At 44.7% G+C, this 19867-nt stretch overlaps 3 protein-coding genes and 1 long non-coding RNA gene across 4 annotated transcripts in view; all 4 read right to left on the reverse strand.

The window, feature by feature from the left end:
- The window catches only part of LOC143007984 (paired box protein Pax-5-like), a 2060-nt gene extending 2024 nt beyond the window's left edge, over window positions 1–36 (reverse strand). The window contains exon 1 of the mRNA XM_076159507.1: window positions 1–36. This exon is cut by the window's left edge and continues 7 nt beyond it. Within this exon, the coding sequence (XP_076015622.1) occupies window positions 1–36 (36 nt within the window).
- A 1307-nt stretch (window positions 37–1343) lies between these two features.
- On the reverse strand, window positions 1344–6846 carry slc24a6a (solute carrier family 24 member 6a). Its single transcript, XM_076159598.1, has 17 exons — window positions 6728–6846; window positions 6492–6586; window positions 5584–5660; window positions 5416–5490; window positions 5223–5307; window positions 4917–5020; window positions 4675–4749; window positions 4499–4524; window positions 4325–4378; window positions 3985–4121; window positions 3532–3701; window positions 2527–2812; window positions 2259–2425; window positions 2042–2156; window positions 1709–1821; window positions 1542–1607; window positions 1344–1454 (listed from the first exon to the last, which is right to left on the reverse strand). Exons 1-17 carry the CDS (start codon window positions 6844–6846, stop codon window positions 1344–1346), a joined length of 1875 nt encoding a protein of 624 aa, XP_076015713.1.
- Window positions 6847–7600: 754 nt separating this feature from the next.
- LOC143007999 (uncharacterized) lies at window positions 7601–8720 on the reverse strand. The gene is made up of 4 exons (XR_012964538.1): window positions 8667–8720; window positions 8459–8523; window positions 8229–8313; window positions 7601–7957 (listed from the first exon to the last, which is right to left on the reverse strand). It is a non-coding gene; the product is annotated as an uncharacterized LOC143007999 (long non-coding RNA).
- A 2253-nt stretch (window positions 8721–10973) lies between these two features.
- On the reverse strand, window positions 10974–17439 carry LOC143007985 (uncharacterized). Its single transcript, XM_076159509.1, has 12 exons — window positions 16297–17439; window positions 13484–13539; window positions 13223–13372; window positions 12870–12987; window positions 12522–12572; window positions 12294–12371; window positions 12131–12187; window positions 11990–12049; window positions 11753–11817; window positions 11581–11668; window positions 11324–11382; window positions 10974–11220 (listed from the first exon to the last, which is right to left on the reverse strand). The coding sequence occupies exons 1-12, from the start codon at window positions 16366–16368 to the stop codon at window positions 11010–11012; spliced, it is 1065 nt and encodes a 354-aa protein (XP_076015624.1). The 5' UTR covers window positions 16369–17439; the 3' UTR covers window positions 10974–11009.
- Window positions 17440–19867: the final 2428 nt, after the last annotated feature.

Consider the following 19867-nt stretch of genomic DNA (forward strand, 5'->3'; position numbering starts at 1 on the left):
CACGCTGAGCGGCACCTGTCCAAAACGGATTTCCATCCCACTGTGTAGTGAATAAAACTCCAAGAAAGTGATGCAGCAAAGTATCTGATGGAGCAGAAGCTTCTCCTCCTCCAACACTTAAGTTTGAAAGGCTCCGCTCACTTTTGGTTCTGTGGTTTAAGCGTCACCGACGCGCTGCACACTGGGCTTGGATTGGACACGCACGCACACAAAGATGTTCACTTTTTTTTTAACGTTGCTTTTGTTGTTTTTTTAACGTTGTTTTAAAATCAGACACGAAGGGGCGCTATAATAAAAGCGTTTTGTTCCATAACTCCCTATATACAGACGGTATCAGACTGTATCTGTCTCTATGTTCCTACATTATCGTGACGCATGGGGCTTAATGTTTTATTTAATCCCACGTTATCGCCTTCAAATCACTTGCACAATTGTGTGTTTAATTATAGGAGTTTCACTGCCTTTGTTATCCTCTATTAACAAATGAAAAGCCTTAGATTTCTAGTTTGTATCGTGTTAACTTTTAACAAATGACATATATAAGTGTCTGTCTCTCTTGTCTGTTAATCATATATCTATTCAATCCATTAAACTAACTAATATGAAATGTAGACAGGACAATCTCACAGAAGATTTGAAGCTTTTATTTGCACTCAACGTCACACAGTCATGATTCTCTCCAAACACAGACAGAGAGGACAGGAACTTCCAAAAACACCTTACAGCACACAGAGTGACCTGTGAGAGAGGGCCCACAGTATATACAAGGCCAAGACAACGGTGGCTTAGTGCAAATATCTGGAGCGTGTGGATCAGCCATGCTATGCCATATGCAAGAACACACATACACGCACGCACACGCGCAGAAAGGCGTGGTGAAAACATCAAAATACACAGAAAATAACAGCGACTGTGGTTGAATAAAGACGGATCAGCTGTTGAGGTTACTTGTGGCATTCTTATACTTTAGGGTTTCTTATACAATAGTTTCTGAATAACACTTCACGATTCAAAGTGATGAAAGTACAATACAAATTACAAATAGCAATAGTTTATAAATTGGTTGTGACGTAGTGCATTATCAGTTGAGGTGGGGCTGAGCTCACAAAATCTTAACTTGAGTTGTTTCTACAAAATTACGTAAAATACTCATTTATCAAAGGTAAACAATGTGGGTTTGACAGGCAGGCAGTGTTGTAGTGATGCGGCTCAGACACACTATGAGGGATATGCAAATTCGGTCCTTACGCTTGATCAATAATGGCTGCAGCGGTGAGAGTAGAAAACAACTTGTTTATGTGTGTGTGTGTGTGTGTGTGTGTGTGTGTGTGTGTGTGTGTCCTCTACATCCTTTCAAAGCCGACGGAGCAGAGGAGGAAGATGGCGTAGAGCAGCATGAGACAGAGTCCAAGCCTGCGGTCCAGCTTCCAACGGTTCAGATGGACACTCAGGACCTGGGATGAAGGGAATAAAGGAGGATGAAGTGCAGCAACTCGACCAAACATCCCAAAAAGTGGAATCTAAAGCAGAGGTTTGTTCACCGTGAGCGTGACTGAGGCCAGCAGCAGAATCACAGAGTAAACCAGGCCTCTGCTGTTGATGTAAACCTATAAAACACAAACATTATTCCACAAAATGAATCTGGAACATTAGTTGGATGACAGGAGTGTGAGATATGGAGGAGTAAAGAGGTGTAGTGTTGTTTTACCACTGATCCATAGGTGACGATGAGAGTCCTCAGCGCCCAGGGGAAGCCCAGGCCCAACAGCACATCAAAGATATTACTGCCAATCGAGTTGGACACGGCCATGTCCCCCAAACCTACAGCAGACACAAAACACACACATTTACACACACACATTGATCACCAGCACAGATGATGCTCCGCTGTGGTGAGGGGGAAGCACTTCGCACATAATAAACATGCTCCTTTCCCTAACTATGAAAGAGAAACTACATTAATAATTCATCCTCTCGCCGAATGGAGTGATGGGATTTTTGCCTGGGAGAGTTCAGTAATCGCACACAAACACAAACACACCTTGGCGGGCGACGATGAGGCTGGCCATGCAGTCGGGAACGCTGGTGCCCGCCGCCAGGAAGGTGATGCCCATGATGACCTCTGGGATTCCCAGGGTGAAGCTGATTATGGTCACCTAGACACAGGTACACATGGGAGAGACGGCTGGTGTGTACGTGTTGCATGTGTGTGTGTGTGTGTGTGTGAATGTGAGTGTGTGTGGAGATGTGTTTCATACCATCCAGACCATGAGGTAGGAGAACATGGCTATCCATAGAGTGGAGGACAGGAAGGTGAGCAGGTACCAGCGCTCCCACCGGGGCAGAGTGCAGTCAGGGATGGAGCAGTGGAGCAGGAAGCTCAGGGGCCAAGACAGCAGCCACCTCACACGCATCCACCAGCCCTCTGTGGGAGAAGACAGAGTGTGTGTGTGTGTGTGTCTATTTGTGTGTGTGTGTGTGTGTGTGTGTCTATGTGTGTGAGTATTTGTGTCATTCACCACTCACTTGGCACAGGGAAAGGTTTGAAAGGAGAAATCTCCTCCTCCCTCTCCTCCAGCTCTTCCTCCTCCTCCTCTTCCTCTTTGGGCTGTGCAGCCCCGCCCGTCTCGCCCCTCGCTCCCTCCTTACCCCGCCCCCCTCTGTCACCCTCCACCTGCTGCTGCTGCTGCCCGCCTTCCTCGGCTCCCGTCCCGTTCTCTCTCCCCCACGGCCCTCCGTCGCCCGAGCCCTCCTCTCCCGCCGCCCCGCCCTCGTCCACGGCAACGCCACGAGCCCGTATCAGCCTCTGCCTCTGTGATTGGAGGAGGGGAGGGGAGGGCAGAAGAGAAATGACAGAAAAAGAAGACAAAAGCAACAAGCTGCAAGTTTATGAGAATTCAAGATCAGGGCTTTGACGACACACACACCCACACACACATGCAGCAGAGCTGAGGGAGCGAGGAAGCAGCAAGAGGACAAGTTTACAATCCTGAATTATGCAGCTTGAGAGATGAGTAAGTGTGTTTGGGGTTTGGGGAAATAAAGTGTGTGTTTATTACTCTTAGAGTCTGGCAGTAAAAATTGTACAATGTGCAGTATTTTATCATCAAAAATGAGTACTTGTTTTATGGCTCAAAGTGTTACTGGAAACAAACATCAGGGCCTCTCACAGCCTCTGCCTGTTACACTAAAGGGACAGTAGAGGGCGCTGCTTCTCCAGAACCAATGGAGTTTCCACAATAAGGGCCCTCACAGTCATTTGGCCTAAAGTGACACAAAGTTACTGACACTCAATTATCGTCTCATTTGTTTAATTTACCAAAGTGTTATCGTTCAAATCCCAAACCTAAAATGCTTTTACCAGAAAACATGAATGGTTCAGATCACAGATTGTACCTTTAAACACACTGAGATGTTAAAATGCTGCACCTTGCACACGCCCTCCAAACCCTTGATACTATGTGAGAGAGAGAGGAGAGAGACAGCAGCCTGATCTCAGCGTTGGTGTGGGCGTGCGGGCATGCAGGGTACCTCGTTGATGACCATGCGTCCTGCCATGCGCAGGCGGGAGAGGGAGGGGAAATGCGGGGTGATGAGAAGGCGGAGGCTTGCCTCTGAGAAGGAGAGCTGGTTGGGGTGAAAGTTCATCAGCTCATCCACCATCACCACCCCGGGGTCCTGACCGGCCACCACACACGAGTCTGGGAGAGAGAGAGAGAGAGAGAGAGAGAGAGAGAGAGAGAGAGAGAGAGAGAGAGAGAGAGAGAGAGAGAGAGAGAGAGAGAGAGAGAGAGAGAGAGAGAGGGAGAGAGAGAGAGAGAGAGAGAGAGAGAGAGAGAGAGAGAGAGAGAGAGCTTGTCTGTCAAAAAGTGGACCAGCTCTATTTCAGTTTGTTGGAAATACACAGGGGAACAGAAATGGCATTTAAAACTGTGTTACTGGGACTTCACACACACTCACACTCGCACTCACACACACACACACCTGGCTTTAGCGGCACCATGTCAGTGTCCGTGTCTCCAATGATTCCAACAGCAGTCGTCCTGCGTAGGCTGCTCAGACACGGCTGACCTGCTCGACTGCAGTATCTCTCCACCAAATTACACAGGGACCTGTTGAACCTACACACACACACACACACACACACACACACACACACACACACACACACACACACACACACACACACACACACACACACACACACACACACACACACACACACACACACACACACACACACACACACACGAGGGGGTCTGTGATACCTAGTGAACATTTCTTACAACAGAATGGACAACTGAGAGGAAAGTAGGAGTCTCACTTCATGATGATGATGTAGATTCCATACATAGACATGAGGATGATGGTCTCCCACCTGCACAAAAACACACAACACACAACACACACACACACACACACACACAAGTATCACATTCATCACACTCACTGGTGATAGGCTGATAGTGATTGTAAGAGCTTTTCATCACATTCTTACCAAACAACTTTGTCATCATAGATCACCTGCAAATCAGAACATACACTGATTAGACCTCACAGATGGACTTCAGGTCTTTACTGGACTAATGGAGGTGGATATCATGTAGACAGCTGCCTCATATTCTGCTGCTCAGTGCTGAGTCTTGAGTCATGACACACAGTGAGGAGGCTCACCAGGATGAGCACCACGATGGACAGGATGTAGAAGACAGCATCACGGAACAGAGGCCACCAGCTCAAAGCGATGGGCTAAAGAGGACACACACACACACACACACAGGAAATCAAGATACTATCTGGGTTTAGCATCATTCATATCTCAGAAATTGTTGATGTGTGTGTGTGTGTGTGTGTGGGTGTGTGTGTGTGTGTGTGTGTGTGTGTGTGTGTGTGTGTGTGTGTATCTGTGTGTGTACCTGCGCAGAGAAGATGCCACAAAGGCCAATGATGACCAAGATGTTAAACACAGCCGACCCCACGATGGTTCCAACGCCCACATCTCCCTTTGTGATAAACACGCCTGAAACACACACAATGACAAAGAACCACTCAGCCAATCAGTGACCTCCACACTTGACTACTCTCTTTATAATGAAGTCAAACCTGATCCTGATGGAGTAAAGATGGGCCGTGCATGATTGCAGATAAGTGGGGCGTTGCTGGAGCAATCACAGTGATAAGCTATTCAATTTAATCACCAATTAGGCCGGCGTCATACTAACCAATCAGGGAGGTGAAGAGCTCAGGAGCCGAGCTGCCAGCTGCCATGAAGGTTGCCCCGGCAACATCCTGGCTGAGTTGGAGGTTCTAGGAGGAGGACAGAGGTTGAGATGAAAGGAGATTCAACGTAGAGAAACCAGAAACGATGTTCACGTCTTATTTGAATGAGTTATGTTAGGAACGTCTCCTTCATACCTCAGATATCTTCTCCAGTGATGGCACAAAATAAATGTCACACACAATGGCCAGGGCGTGAAACATGTAGATAGCCTGGAGACGACACAGGAGAAACATCATTTACCTTCTAGGAGGCTCATTTCAAACAAATTCAGGCCTTTTCCTTCCAGCTGAGCCGATACTCACACAGAGAACATGAAGGACCACCGCTCCTTGCCTCCTTTGCTCCGGAGTGAAGACGTCCTGAGGAAACTCATGGACAGCTGGGGAAAGACACGGACGAGAGACAAAGACATGCAGTCGCTTTGATCGGGACTTAAAAAGAATCCTGAGCCTGCAGCCGAGTGAAGGCGAGTACGACAGAAGAGGATCTGGATCAACACAGACGCCACATTGTGCGGCTGGCAGAGGCCTGATATGGATCACGTGTGATGACGGCGCTGTAGACATCATGTGATATGACAAACCAGAGTTTTAGCAACAACAGGACACACACACAATGATCCCTGAGGCTGTGAAGTTATCTGAGAGCTATTTTTAACATGTAAACACACAAATTAGAACTAGACTCGCCTCTGAGCTAAATATACAAACTTGACATGTTTGTTTCCCCAAAGGTACTGACACCTTCCTCTTCCTCCTTCCACAGAAAACTCTAATTCTTTCTCTCTTTCAACCAAGAGTGCTGCCAAAGAGATCCAAGCACCCGAGCAACGAGAGAGAGAGAGAGAGAGAGAGAGAGAGAGAGAGAGAGAGAGAGAGAGAGAGAGAGAGAGAGATAGATAGAGCACCTGATGAGAGGCTACTAATCAGTAGGTCATTTACGACGGAGCAGGCACTTTGAACAGCTCCTGAAGCAAACAGCAGCCAACCACAAATTCAGCGTTCAGTTCCCTAGCAACCGGGTCCTCAAAGGCCTAACTGTGTTTAAGCATCTATGTGCAGAGTTTGAAGAAATTAATGAATGACGGACAGGATGATGCTGACTGGAGAAGGAGATCAATGCGTAGAAGATAGAACAGATTAATGGAGATCTCTCTCTCTCTCTCACACACACACACACACACACAAACACACAGACACACACGACCTACCAGCTTTAGAAAGTGTGTCTGGCGTCTGGTTGAGCTCTTCTCTCTCCTGGCTGAGCTCTCTCTTAGACCAGAGGGAATCATCTCCAGAGGATCCAGATTGAGATGCACATAAACACACACACACACACATTAAGTCAATACATGGAGTTCTTCCTCTTCTCGTTATTATATTAAAGGATGCTTGTCCGGCGTTATAACGTTGAATCTGAAACATGCGTCATCCATCAGCGTGTGTGTGAGAATCACCTGTAACATCGTGGAGGTGAAAGATCCAGGCGACTGCGAGCAGAGCGACTCCACAGACGCAGAACCGGGGGAGGAGATGCGTCCGCCTCGGTCTCCCCGGCGCCTTCATCCCGCCACCCGCACTCCGCTCAGAACATGCCGCCGCCGCCGCCGCCGTCCCGGTTCCCTGCTTGAAGATGGTTCGAGGCGGGTTCGTCGCTATCTTCTTCCTCTGAATCACAGTCTGTAAGATATTATGGTTCTGGTTTTCTGTCCACGAGACAAGACTGTGCCGTGGGTTCGGCCTGTCATCAGCATCTCAGCACCCAGCGCATCGTCGCTCTCACAGCTCCTGACTCGGTGCACACACACACACACACTCCAGAGAGACGCGATCATCAAACAGCTGTAAGTTACAGCACCGCTTTCTTCCTCAGACCGTCATCACGTCCCTCCTCATTTAAAGACAACCCCACCGTGTTGCTCCGTCTGGCGTTTGTGTGTGTGTGTACGTGTGTACGTGTGAGGGGGTGTTTTCCTGGTGTGACAGCTCAGACCACCAGAGCGCGCTTTCACCTGGGTGGGGCGCCTCAGCTTGTCATCGCAGAGGCACTATCAGCTGATGTGATGCATGCAAGACCAAAGATACAACTTATGCGTTTAGTATTTAATAATTGTGTCACCATAATAACAGTCATCAATTTATACATACATTTCAGTTATTATTACTTAGTTTTGTTAAATTAATCTATTCATTTCAATGTATGTACAGTACTTACTACAATTACTGTCCAAACAGCTAAGAACGAAAACACTACTCAGCTGTTAACGCTGACGTCATAACGGCAGGATTCCTATGGCACTGACGGAGGAATAAGTCACACACATCTGTCACTTGAAGAGGAAGTGTTAAGTGTTCAAGCAGTAGTGTTTAACTCTGATGTCAGACTTGGTGCCATTGTTGTGACCAGTTCATCACGACCCCTGAAAGTTCACCGTTTCTCCGCTGGGTGTCGCTGCCTCCACACGAAAGATGTCTTAATTCGGCGCCGTCTTCACCCAGTTTCCCCTCGCTGTCTCGCAGGCAAACCACCGCGTCTCCTCCTCCCGTCTGCCCGGTCCTTGAAGTGTTTGTCAGACTGGAATGTTTCATCAGAGCCCCTTGAATGTTTCCCATATGATGTACAACGTCGCTCTTGTGTCAACCATCACTCCTTTGAGCTGTTCCCCTTCTCTGCTGGCTTTGAGATTGTCAGAATCAGAAAAGTATATTTTTATAATTAAATATATGTTTTTATTAATGCTATATTTATTTAATCATTGTTTCCTCCTACAGTTATAATTCAACAGACATTACTTAATGGCCTTATTTTGATATCTACGATCAGATATCAGCTTTCCTACAGGCAGGATTTAAATAAGTGCTTATTGGATGCGCCCTCAAGTGGCCATTCTTAGAAGTACAGGTGTGGTACAGTACATTCTGACGAGCGGTGACAGGAGCAGACTCACTACATCTGAAGCAGCCAAAAGCTTCATTTCCTCTGCAAATGAAAGAGGTTGGCCTGATGATCCATCCTTTCCTCTCATGTCAGCGCTGGAAACCAACAGCAGACAGTATGAATGTAAACGCCATCGTGTGTAAGTCGCTTTGGATAAAAGCGTCTGCCAAATGATCGTAATGTAATGTAATGTAATGTGTTGAGCAACAGGAAGAGGAGTTAGGAGTTAGTTTGCCTCACCACAGTGTCTCCTCCTGTCTCTCTTTCAACTGTTCTTTCAGCTCCTGATTCTTCATCCTGAGATCCTGTAGGAGGGAAAGACAGATGGAGCAGGAAGACACACTTTGTCATTTGTCAATACGCAGAACAATCAATGAGTAAAATGGAGCTCTGCACTGGAAAAACACACTTCCTATAATCTTCCTATAATAAATTAACATGTCTCTACCGTTAAGAGGTTCAAACACTCTTCTGTTGATTCCTCCAACTGCTTCAACACCAGATTTTTCTAATACACACAATCACACACACATAAACAATAGTAATAGAGAAGACACACAGTAAATGATGATGTTCATGTTGAATTCCAAACAAAAAAGGATTTGTTTTCTTCTGTTCCTACCTGACAGATAACATTCTCCTTGTGCTGCAGCTCAAACTGAGTCTCTTCCATTTCATACTGAAGAAACACAAGATGCAAATTCAGAGACAAGTTGATTAATACACACTGAAAGAACAGAAGGAAACACTGAATCTTCTCCTCGTGTATTCCATGGTTGTCACCTGAAGGTTTTGCAGTGTGCTCTCCATGCTGTGTAGAGTGAACTTGTCCTGTTCCATCTGTGTCTGGACGCTGTGCAACTGAGAGACAAAACAAATGGATGAAAGTGGGAAAAAAAGAAAGTTCCACAATTTTCCTTAAATGAATTTGTTCCCTTGTTCATCTCCCAGTGTGACGGGTGAGACACTATAAACTCAAATACAGTGAGCCTACACTTTCATGCCTTTGTCTGTGTTTACCTTATCAGTGAGCTTCTTGTTTTGTTGCTTCAAATTGCCGTTGACATTCTCCTGCACAACACAACAACATAAAGGCTCACATGCAGACAATTCTATTACAAATGTATGAAATCTACTCAAATCTGAAATTGAAGCTTTGCTCAGCTCTTTAATGAAACACAATCATTGACAAGGGGAAGTTTATAATTCGAAAGTCTGTCTGTGAAGCATTGAACTTGGAAAGCTGATCAAGCGCAGTACAATTCAAACAAATGAAGTGACATCATGAATCCTGTCACAGTTGACATCACACACACAGTGGAAAAATGTGCCTGGAAATGAGTTCAGGGGTCATTTGATATCTTTAACTTTTCTCTCTGACCTTTTGTCATGTATCATCTCACCTCATCTCATCTCACTACTATACCACATGTATGTCATCTTTTAATTTCCTTTGCTCTCGTCTCACAAATTCATAACACATAAATATTGCTCTGGTTACTCACAAATTTCTGGATGGTCTTTTCGAGCCGTTTATTCATGTCCTTTTCTTTATCCAGCATGGTCCTGATCTCACGGAGCTCAGCCTCAGTCTGGTATAAATAAGAGGCAGTCTTCTCCAGTCTGCAGACAAACAAACAACATCCAAAACATTCAATCCTCCAGTTTGATTTCATAAACTCAGCAAATAAACGGAGGCATTTAAGCAAAGTTTGAATCAATTCAGTGTGTAATGCCTTCTTTTTATGTTGTTATGTTACAGGTAACCACATGTTGAGTATGTGAAAGTATTCCAGACTAAACAAGCTCAAAGATAATGAATCATGTGTTTGCAATGTTTGTAATGTTACAGTGAGAGGCGTTCAGGAGCAGATAGAAGGAGGTTACTTCTCCCCGTGTTTTGCCAGGGTTGAGTTCTTCAAGCGCAGTTTTTCTATCTCATCATCTGCCACAGACAGCCTGCTCCTCAGGTCTTCATTCAGCCGCTCCAGGTGGCTCTGGTTTTCGTAAAGCGCACGTGCACGTTCTTGGATCTCTAGCCGTGTCGTCCTGTACACACAAGAGAAGACAGACTTTAAACACTGCTGCTACCTAATCCCCTCTAGAGTGAGTGTGTGTGTTAGTTTAGTGATCACTCACATGTCCTGTGTGCTGTCCATCCTGCTGGATTCCTCAATCCTGCTGCTACAGGTGAAATGATCACAGCGCTACCAAAAGAAAACACACAGGGATATAAACATGTACTTGCTTTTTGTTAAGATTCTGTTTTTGTTCAATTTTTTTTTAAGCTATAATTAATTGCTATAATTGCTATGAGTTGTCATGTCAGCATAGGAAATTGTTTAGTAGGTACAACATCAAAAACAATGGCGTGTTCATAGTAAGTAAATTAGGCTCAGTGATGGATTGTGGGTTACCTGCGTTGCCGTGGGTTTCTGATGCTCTTCTTCAGCTTTTATGTCCCATAATGCAGAGGATAACATAAACTCTCTCTTTATATATACATAACAGATACAAGCATACCATGAAGCATGACACCATGAATGATGTCACAGTTGACAGAATAGAACCACCCTTGGAAGCCCAAAATGACAACATGAATGACATCACAAACAAACACACAAAATGGAAAAATGTGCCACTTTCATTCTGAAGCAAACTTAGTTCAGAAGACGCCTACACTCATACACATCAGTGATATTTAACTTTTTATTGCATACTGTTATTGTTGAAAATGAATGAAATGAAAACTACTACTACCATAAATAAATGAGTGTGTGGTGTGTTTGGATCAGACGGGAGGAAGGCCAATGTAGTCGATGCTGCAGTAGGGATGGATCAGTGTGCCTACTTTGCGCCAGAGAGTTCCTATGGAGACAAAGCCCCAACTTCCTACACAGCTAAATACAGCCATCGCCACCAAAACGGTGTGAAGAATGAAGAAGCACAGGAGTAACAGTTTGGCTCTGAGGGGGATCCACTCCTGTCTCCACGTCTCGCACCTTAGATGAGAGGGGAACCAGGAAGAGGAGATGGAGTGAGGACATCGTTGGACAATTACAGACTTCAAACGTCTCACACAGAAGGCTGTCAGAGCTGTCGTACCGTTCAGTGTCACAGTCTGCTGGTGGACTTTCAGGTTTATGCTCCTCAATCATTTCCTCCTGTAATGAAAATGCAACAGATATTACTTAACGGCCTTGTTTTGATGTCTACAATCACACTTCAGCTTTCCCACAGACAAGATTGAAACAAGGGCTTTGTGGATGTGCCCTCAAGTGGCCATTCATAGAAGTACAGGATCATCAAAGAAGTTCATAAGACTAAAACATTCTTATGATTGGACACAGGAGCAGACTCACTTCATCTGAAGCAGTCAAAAGCTCTATTTCCTCTGCAAGAGTAAGAGGTTGGCCAGACGATCCATCCATTCCTCTCATTATGTCAGCACTGGAAACCAACAGACGTACAGTACAGTGTGAATGTAAACGCCATCGTGTTGAGGAACAGGAGTTAGGAGTTAGTTTGCCTCACCACAGGGTCTCCTCATGTCTCTCCTTCAACATTTCTCTCAGCTCCTGATTCTTCAGCCTGAGATCCTGTAGAAGAGAACGACAGATGGAGCAGTAAGACACACTTAAATATTGTCAATACGCAAAACAATGAATGAGTCAAATGGAGCTCTGCAGTGTGTAATGCGCTCCAGTTATTGATTAAGTGTAACCTGGGAAATGTGAAACTGTGTTCTGCAATAAATAAACATGTCTCTACCGTTAAGAGGTTCAAACACTCTTCTGACGATTCCTCCAACTGCTTCAACACCAGATTTTTCTAAGACACAAAATCACAAACATTCATACAGAATAGTAACATAGAAAGCAAACAGAATGAACATGCTGACATGCTTCCTACCTGACAGATAACCTTCTCCTTGTCCAGCAGCTCCAACTGAATCCTTTCCATTTCACTCTGAAGACATGGAAGACGCACATTCCTAAACAGGTTGACTAACGCACACTCAAAACAAGGATGGATGGAGAATGGAGCTTCTCCTTCTGTATTCCATGGTTGTCACCTGAAGGTTTTGCAGTGTGGTCTCCATACTGTGAAGAGTCAACTTGTCCTGCTCCATCTGCATCTGGACCATGTGCAACTGAGAGACAAAGCAAATGTGAATGTTCCACCTAATGACTGTGCACGTCTCCCTAAATTCATTTATTCCCTTCTTCCGAGTGTGACAGATGAGACACTAAAGATTCAAATGCAGTGAACCTACAGCTTCTCGCTCCTTTTCTGTATTTACCTTATCCGAGAGCTTCTCGTTTTCTTGCTTCAGAGAGCAGTTGATACTCTCCTGCACAACACAACAACATCCATTAGAAATGTATCAAACCTACTCACAGCGGAAATCGAAGCCTTGCTGAACTACACAGGTAAACCAACAATTATGGACCAGGAGAAGTTAAAACTTTTGAGTCCTGTCTGTGCAGCAAGTTATGAAGTTACGACACAAAGAAAGATCAGGATTTAGCCCGACTGCTCTCTGAAAAGGCTGCAGGGCAATGATGGAATTCATTGGACTTGTTGAGCCGTTAAAGCTGAGTAACATCATGGCTAACATCATCTCAGAAACATTGTCTTGGTCACTCACACATTCCTGAATCAACTTTTCACGCTGTTTGTTCATGTCCTGCTCTTTATCCAGGACGGTCCTGATCTCACAAAGCTCAATCTCAGTCTGGTGGACATAAGTGGAAGTCGTCTCCAGCCTGCAGACAAACAAACAAGATCCTGACTATTTTAGAGTGACATAACAAATTCAATCTTCCAAACAAATATGGTTCTGAAATCCACATAGCTACTTAAGCAACCATCAGTGTGTGTTAGTACGAGTATGAGTATGAGTATGAGTATGTACACATAATCCAATCTGAACAGGTTCATAGATACTGAATAATGTGTTTGTTAGATAGTAAAGTTAGTCAGAGAGGGGGATGACCTTACTTCTCCTTGTGTTTTGAGTTCTTGAAGCGTAGATGTTCCACCTCATCATCTGCCACAGACAGCCTGCACCTCAGGTCATCATTCAGCCACTCCAGCTGGCTCTGGCTTTGGTTGAGCACATATATATGTCTGTGCATCTTCTGAAGTGTCCTGCACACACAACAGAGAAAAACCTTGACACACTAACCTACTCAAATGACCCTTAAGAGTGTGTGTATGTGTGTGTGTGTGTGTGTGTGTGTTAGTTCAGCGATCACTCACCTGTCGTGTGTGCTGTCCATCCTGCTGGATTCCTCAAAGGTGAAATAATCACAGGGCTACCAAAATAAAAACACAGATATTAAGATGTATTTCCTTTTTTTCCTTCAGAATTTTGTTTTAAAAAAAACAGCATTTACATATTAACAAAGTGAAATGTGTGGAATTTTAATTTGACTTGACTAGCCAAAATTATTAACTCGTAAATTGAGGTTAAACATTCATATACCAAACACCAACGACACTCACAACATAATAATTCTAACGTTTAGTTTACAGCGTAATAACCCACAAACAACAAAATGGTGGAAGAATGTTGTGTGTAAACCAGCTAAAACCACACACAAACTGCAATTTAGAGCCAATTTACTCCATCTTACGTTAGCCACACTGCGTTTAGCTAGGACAGCGGCACATTAATACAAAGGTTAAAGCAACTAAAAACTTCACAATTGAGGACTTGAGAGTACGTTTAACACCAATAACGTTATAGTTACAGTAAGGTGCCATTTCGGTGTATAAACCGCAGAAAATATTGATTTGTAGGTACGAAATTAAAAACTGTAATCAGTACATTAGCTCAGTGATAAGTTACCTGCACTGCGGGGAGTTCGTGCTGCTCTGCTTCTGCTGTCATGTTCTCTAATGTGGCGAGTTGATTTAACACCACCGGAGAAATAACTCCCGACTAAACTGCGCTACCCTCTGGATAATAAGTGGAAATAACTCAATTTGAATTCTTAATAGGGACATATTTTGAACTACATTTTAAGGAATAGTTTAAATTACCTAAAAGCACATGTTCAGGGTCATTTTAAGTACAAATACAACCATTTGGGCATTTCTACCTTTTCTTCACCCTCATGTCTCACATCATGATGTCATATTGAAGGTTGCTCGGGTGGTTCCCATTCATGTATCTCCATGTGTCAACTGTGACATCATTCATGATGTCATTACTAGAGGTGCTATGGTGGTTCCATTCCCATATCTCATTACTATTATTTGGTAATGCAAAGTGTAACCTGTCTACTGTATAACAGCACACATAAACGGTGTCCTATAATAAATAAACATTTATAATCTCTACTGCGAAGAATGGCCTATTTTAGTTGGGATATATTTTAATGTGCTGCATGGTAAATGGGTCTCATTTTATTGATGAGACCCATGGGGATGAATGTGAGATAACAGTGTAAATGCTGTGGAGCCATGTGCATCTTTGCATTTGTCCCTCCCCTAAACCACAAACCTTAATCCCTGTTAATCTCTCCATTCACTGGAAGCCTGCAGTCATGGCTGCACTGAGGGAGAATATGAGCGGCCAAAAGTCCTTCAATACTTCCACAAAACGAAAAGAGCACTGTATAACAATAAGGTAAGGGATCCTTTACCCCTTTAATCTCCCTTAATGTGTAAATTTGTGACTCTAAATGGACACCATGTTGTAGATTTATGGTGCTTTCATGGAAGTATAGCTAGTATTCCTAGAGAATACATTTGCCCAGTATTGTGATTTTTAGTTGAATTACTTTTAGTACAAATCCATCAAGCTAATGTTGTAATGTTGTAATGTAGGTTCAGTGTTTACTGTCAACTGAAGTATGGGAGGTTTTAGTATGATGAGTAGTAGAGGGGTGCCTGTAGGGTGGGTGCTACTGTATGTAGGGTCGGGCTTAGTGTCATGCTGTGCTGTGCCTTTCTTACACAGTGAGGACAGGAGGATGACATCACAATTTGAACGTTCAACTGTTTACAGACATCAACATCTATGTGTTCTAATCTGTGTGTGCGTGTGCGTGTGTGCGTGTGCGCGTGTGTGTGTGTGTGTGTGTGTGTGTGTGTGTGTGTGTGTGTGTGTGTGTGTGTGTGTGTGTGCTTGGGAACGGCAGCGAGGCAGTTCATCTGCACCAACGCTGGCACGAGCTGAAGGAGCGAGAGCGCCAAGCTCAGCAGTACAACAGGCAGCTGCTGCAGGAGTTTGAGAAAGCCCAGGACACACTGAGAGAGATGGTGGCCAGCACTGCGACCATGAAGACCATCCGGGTGCATGCATGACACACAAAACACAAACACCCACACACTCTTATTTATAGTTGTGCCTCTCTGGCAAATTCAGGCTGGACCAACTGCTTAACCTTTCCCCCCCTACAGATGGAATTCGAGAGGTACCTTGAAGAGAGCGCCCCCCGCTGGCAGAGGCAATTTAAGGAAAAAACACAGGCTGCTCAGATAAAGGTGCCTGCAGTTCACTTACTCTTCAATCACACCATGCAACTGCCCTCAGTACATTTAAGGTAAAGGACAGTTCTAATTATTTCTTTTTTCTTCAACAGAGGATGGAGGAGTATTTGCACGAGTGTTTGAGGAGCACAGAAGTGAAGAAGTCCTCTGCAGAAGCACAGGCTGCACTTTCAGCAGGTTTGCTCCCTTCTGTCACACACATTAAACCATAGTGACACATTTATGGCTCCTTTTGGGATTTCCCTGGCGACTATAATAGGGAATTTTAATTCAAATTTATGATTAAATATGAAGTCTCTCTGAAGCTCACGTACTCACCCATCTATACGAAATCCTTGTTTGCAGGTCGTATCAAAGATCTACAAAAAGCCGCTGCACCCACAGAGAACTACAACCAAAACATCCATGCAGACTGCAACCAAGATGAATCCCCCCATGACAGAATCTCCTCTGTGCATTCTTCCTGGTTGACCCACACTAAGTCTCAGACACCTTATTTTCCATGTAGACTCCTGTGTCAGTCCCATGGCAGCTCTTGCATCCCTCCATCTTTCCACCCACAAGCCTCTCACCTGTTCCAGTTTCCCCATCTCGCCTCCGGTTCCAGTCATTATCAAGAGGGGCCACCTGGCTGGACCTCCCATCAAACTGAGTACCCCGGGTCTGCCGGTGCAGCTGGGTTCCCATTGGGCCCTGAGGTTCTGTGGGGTCAGCTCTCCACCAGGGAGCACGCAGGGTTTGGGCCAGTGCAGGAAGCGAGTCGGACAAGCACAAGAGAGGAACCAAGGAAAGAAGGACACGAAGGAAACAAGAGTATTCACTTATGCAGCGAGCTGGATGTCAAACCAGGTAGGAAGAGGCTAAATAAAGCCACCGAACAAACATTGTCCAAACCTCTGCCCTACTTGCTGAAATCTGTGCATTTGTGTATCAAGTTCGACTGACAACTGACCAAGCAGAGAGCAGTGACAGCAGCAGGGTTCCCACCCGGGCAAGCAGAGAGAAGAGGAAGAAGAGAGGAAGAGCCCAACAAAGCTCCTCAGGCAGAGAAACGTGCAGCTCTCAGGGGTGAGTAGCTTTTTTTAACTGCAGTCGACCCTGCAGTGTGCCGACCTTTCAACTTTACCTGCTCCTCTTATAGATCATCTAAGACCTCAAGTGTCACCAAAGACCCAAGCACAGAGAAGCAAGGGAAGGAAACAATCAAGGAAAGGAGTTGTAGGGAGGAGGACTCGGAGAGCATCAGACTAAAGCTTGAAAATGGAGGTGGAGGTGAAGATGAAGATAAAACAGAAGAGGAGGAGAGCAGCAGCTCTGAACACAGCACTGCTGAGGGAGAGGACGAGGAGGAAGAAGAGTGCCAGAAAAACCTAGGAGATGAAGATGATGATGGTGAGGTTAAGGAAAAAGAGGCAAAGCAAGAGGACGGAGTTGGGCAAGATGATGATGATGTATCTGCAAGAAATAGAACAGAGTATGAAGAAGAGACAAGTGAGGAAGATGACACAGAAGAGCAGGAATCAAATGGTCAGAAGGGAGATGAACAGTCTGATAGGGAGAAGCTTAGAAATGTTAAGAGCAGAAAACACACTCCTGAATCTTCTCCGGATGAAGAGGAAGATGAGGAGCAGTCAGCGGAAGAGGACAAAGGTGGGCTGGAGGAGGAAGAGCCGAGGAATGACCAGGCAGGAAAACAAGAGGAGAGCGATACAGACGACAGCATCATCTCACCGCAGGTGTACAGGTAACAACATGGATCCTCACTCTGCAGGTCATGGTGGTGATGAAGAGGACAGTTAAAGCCTCTGAACGGTGTACAATCTTGTTTTTAGAATTAAAAAGATTCACGTTATTCCTGAGGAAGAAGTTGAAGATGATGGCAGCAAAGAGGGGAGTAAGGCGGAACAGTCTGACATCTCCAATGAGTTCAGCGAAGATGATGTAGAACGTCTCCTCGCACCACAAACACAGATTAAAGGGTGCGTCATGTTTTTACCGTCATGCCTTCTTACCATCACAGAATTGGCTTCTAACTTCAACTTTCAACATCTTTTCAGTGAAAAGGAAGTGAAAGGAGACGACAAACCTGAAGGTACAAATTTTCTCTTTACCATCTCTGTAAATTCACTACAGAAACAGGAACAGGTGGTGGGCCTGAATGGCTGCTGGTTCTGATCCAGGCTTTCATTTCCTCCTCAGCCAGCTGTGCAGAGCTGCAGTCCTTCCACGTGGAGCAGGACAGAGGGACAGACACAAACCAGGACACAGACTCTGATGAGTTTGACCACTTTTATGACTAAACGTGCGTTTAAGCAACTACACTTAACTCACTGTATGATTCCCACATCTGAAACAATAATGTCATTTTAGTTTTGGATGGTGTGGAAACTTTGGTTTGCAGATTTTCCTCTCAAATTAGAACCACAAAGCTGACAGATGACCTGCAGGTGAAAGGTGGAAATATAGAGGAGCATGCATGCAAGTGGTGTGAGGGATTAGCCTGTGCTGCCACCTACTGGTGTTACAATGCAACATGCACTGACTGAGCGCTTTCAGTGTTTATCGAAGAACATCCTGCTGAATTCATAAAGCAACTTGGTGGGTAGATTGACCATGACATTAGATACATAAGACACACACACACACACAGACACAGACACAGACACACGTCTTACCAGCTTTAGAAAGTGTGTCTGGCGTCTGGTTGAGTTCTTCTCTCTCCTGTCTGAGCTTTCTCCTGGACCAGAGGCCATCATCTACAGAGGACCCAGACTCACACACATTATGTTAATACATAGAATTATTCCTCAAAATAAAGGTATTTATTTCTGCAGGCTTGAATTGGAATGTGTACATTATAGAGAAGCACCTGTTGCATTGTTGAAGATCCAAGCGACTGGACTGTCTGGTTTTGGTATCCGTCCAAGATACAAGCAGCTGTCTGCCATAGTCCTGTCATCAGCATCCAGCACATCAACACCAACTCTCCCACACACACTCCAGCAGATACCAGCAGAGATGGAATCATCAGACGGATTAAGTTTACAGCTCCCCTCCACTAAGACTGTCATCGTATCCCTACATACATAAAGTTGACACCCCTGTGCTAATCCAACTGGGAGTGTGTGTGAGGGTGTGTGTGACAGCCGAGACCACCAGAGAGCACTTTCACTCGGCTGTGGGGTCATTTTTTGTGATTTACAAAGGCAGAAAATCGCAAGAATTGAACCATTAGCAACTTCTGCTAATATTAGGTTTCACCATTATCATCACAATGAATTGGATGCCATCCATTTCAATTTCATTTTATAAATATTTTTTATTTAACACAGTTATTATTACTTAATTTTATTAAACAATGAACTAATTTAAATATTTACAATACTTGGCAAATTGCTGTACAAACAACTTATCAACGAAAATACCACTCAGCAAATACATACAACCCACCTCCCATCTGTTTGGATCAGATGGGAGGTGGGTTGTTGTAGTAAATGGTGCAGTAGGGCTCTATCAGGACGGCTACTCTCCTCCAGAGGGTTTCAAGGAAGAGAGAGCCGCAGCTTCCTGTATTGATTCCCCGAACCAATATGAAGAGAAGGCTGGCGAGGCACAGGAGCAACAGTACGACTCTCAGGAATTGTGAACTCCGTCTACCTGTGCACCTTAGATTAGAGGGAAACCAGGAGGAGATGGAGTGAGGAGTGAGGACGAATTTGATTTTCTAAATGGGACATGTGACTAAATTAGTATAGGTTTGAGACTGACAGACTTCAAACGTCTCACACAAAAGGCTGTCAGAGCTGTCGTACCGTTCAGGTTCACGGGCTGCTGGTCGACTTTCAGGTTTTGGCGCCTCAATCATTGAATCCTCCTGCAATGAAAATGCAACAATTATTACTTAATGGCCTTGTTATGACATCTACAATCACACTTAAGCTTTCACATGTACAGGATTTAAACGTTGTTAATCATTTGTGGAAGAGTGTTCATACACATATTTGATATGGCGCTTTGCTGCAGTAAAACTATATAATAAAACGTTCTCATGATTGGACGCAGGACCAGACTCACTCCTTCTGAAGCAGTCAAAAGCTGTATTTCCTCTGCCAGAGTAAGGGGTTGGTAAGATCCCTCCATTCC

This window comes from Genypterus blacodes, unplaced genomic scaffold, assembly GCF_046128005.1.
Source record: "Genypterus blacodes isolate CSIRO-AG114 ecotype Tasmania unplaced genomic scaffold, CSIRO-AGI_Gbla_v1 ptg000098l_1, whole genome shotgun sequence".
Lineage (NCBI taxonomy): Eukaryota > Metazoa > Chordata > Actinopteri > Ophidiiformes > Ophidiidae > Genypterus > Genypterus blacodes.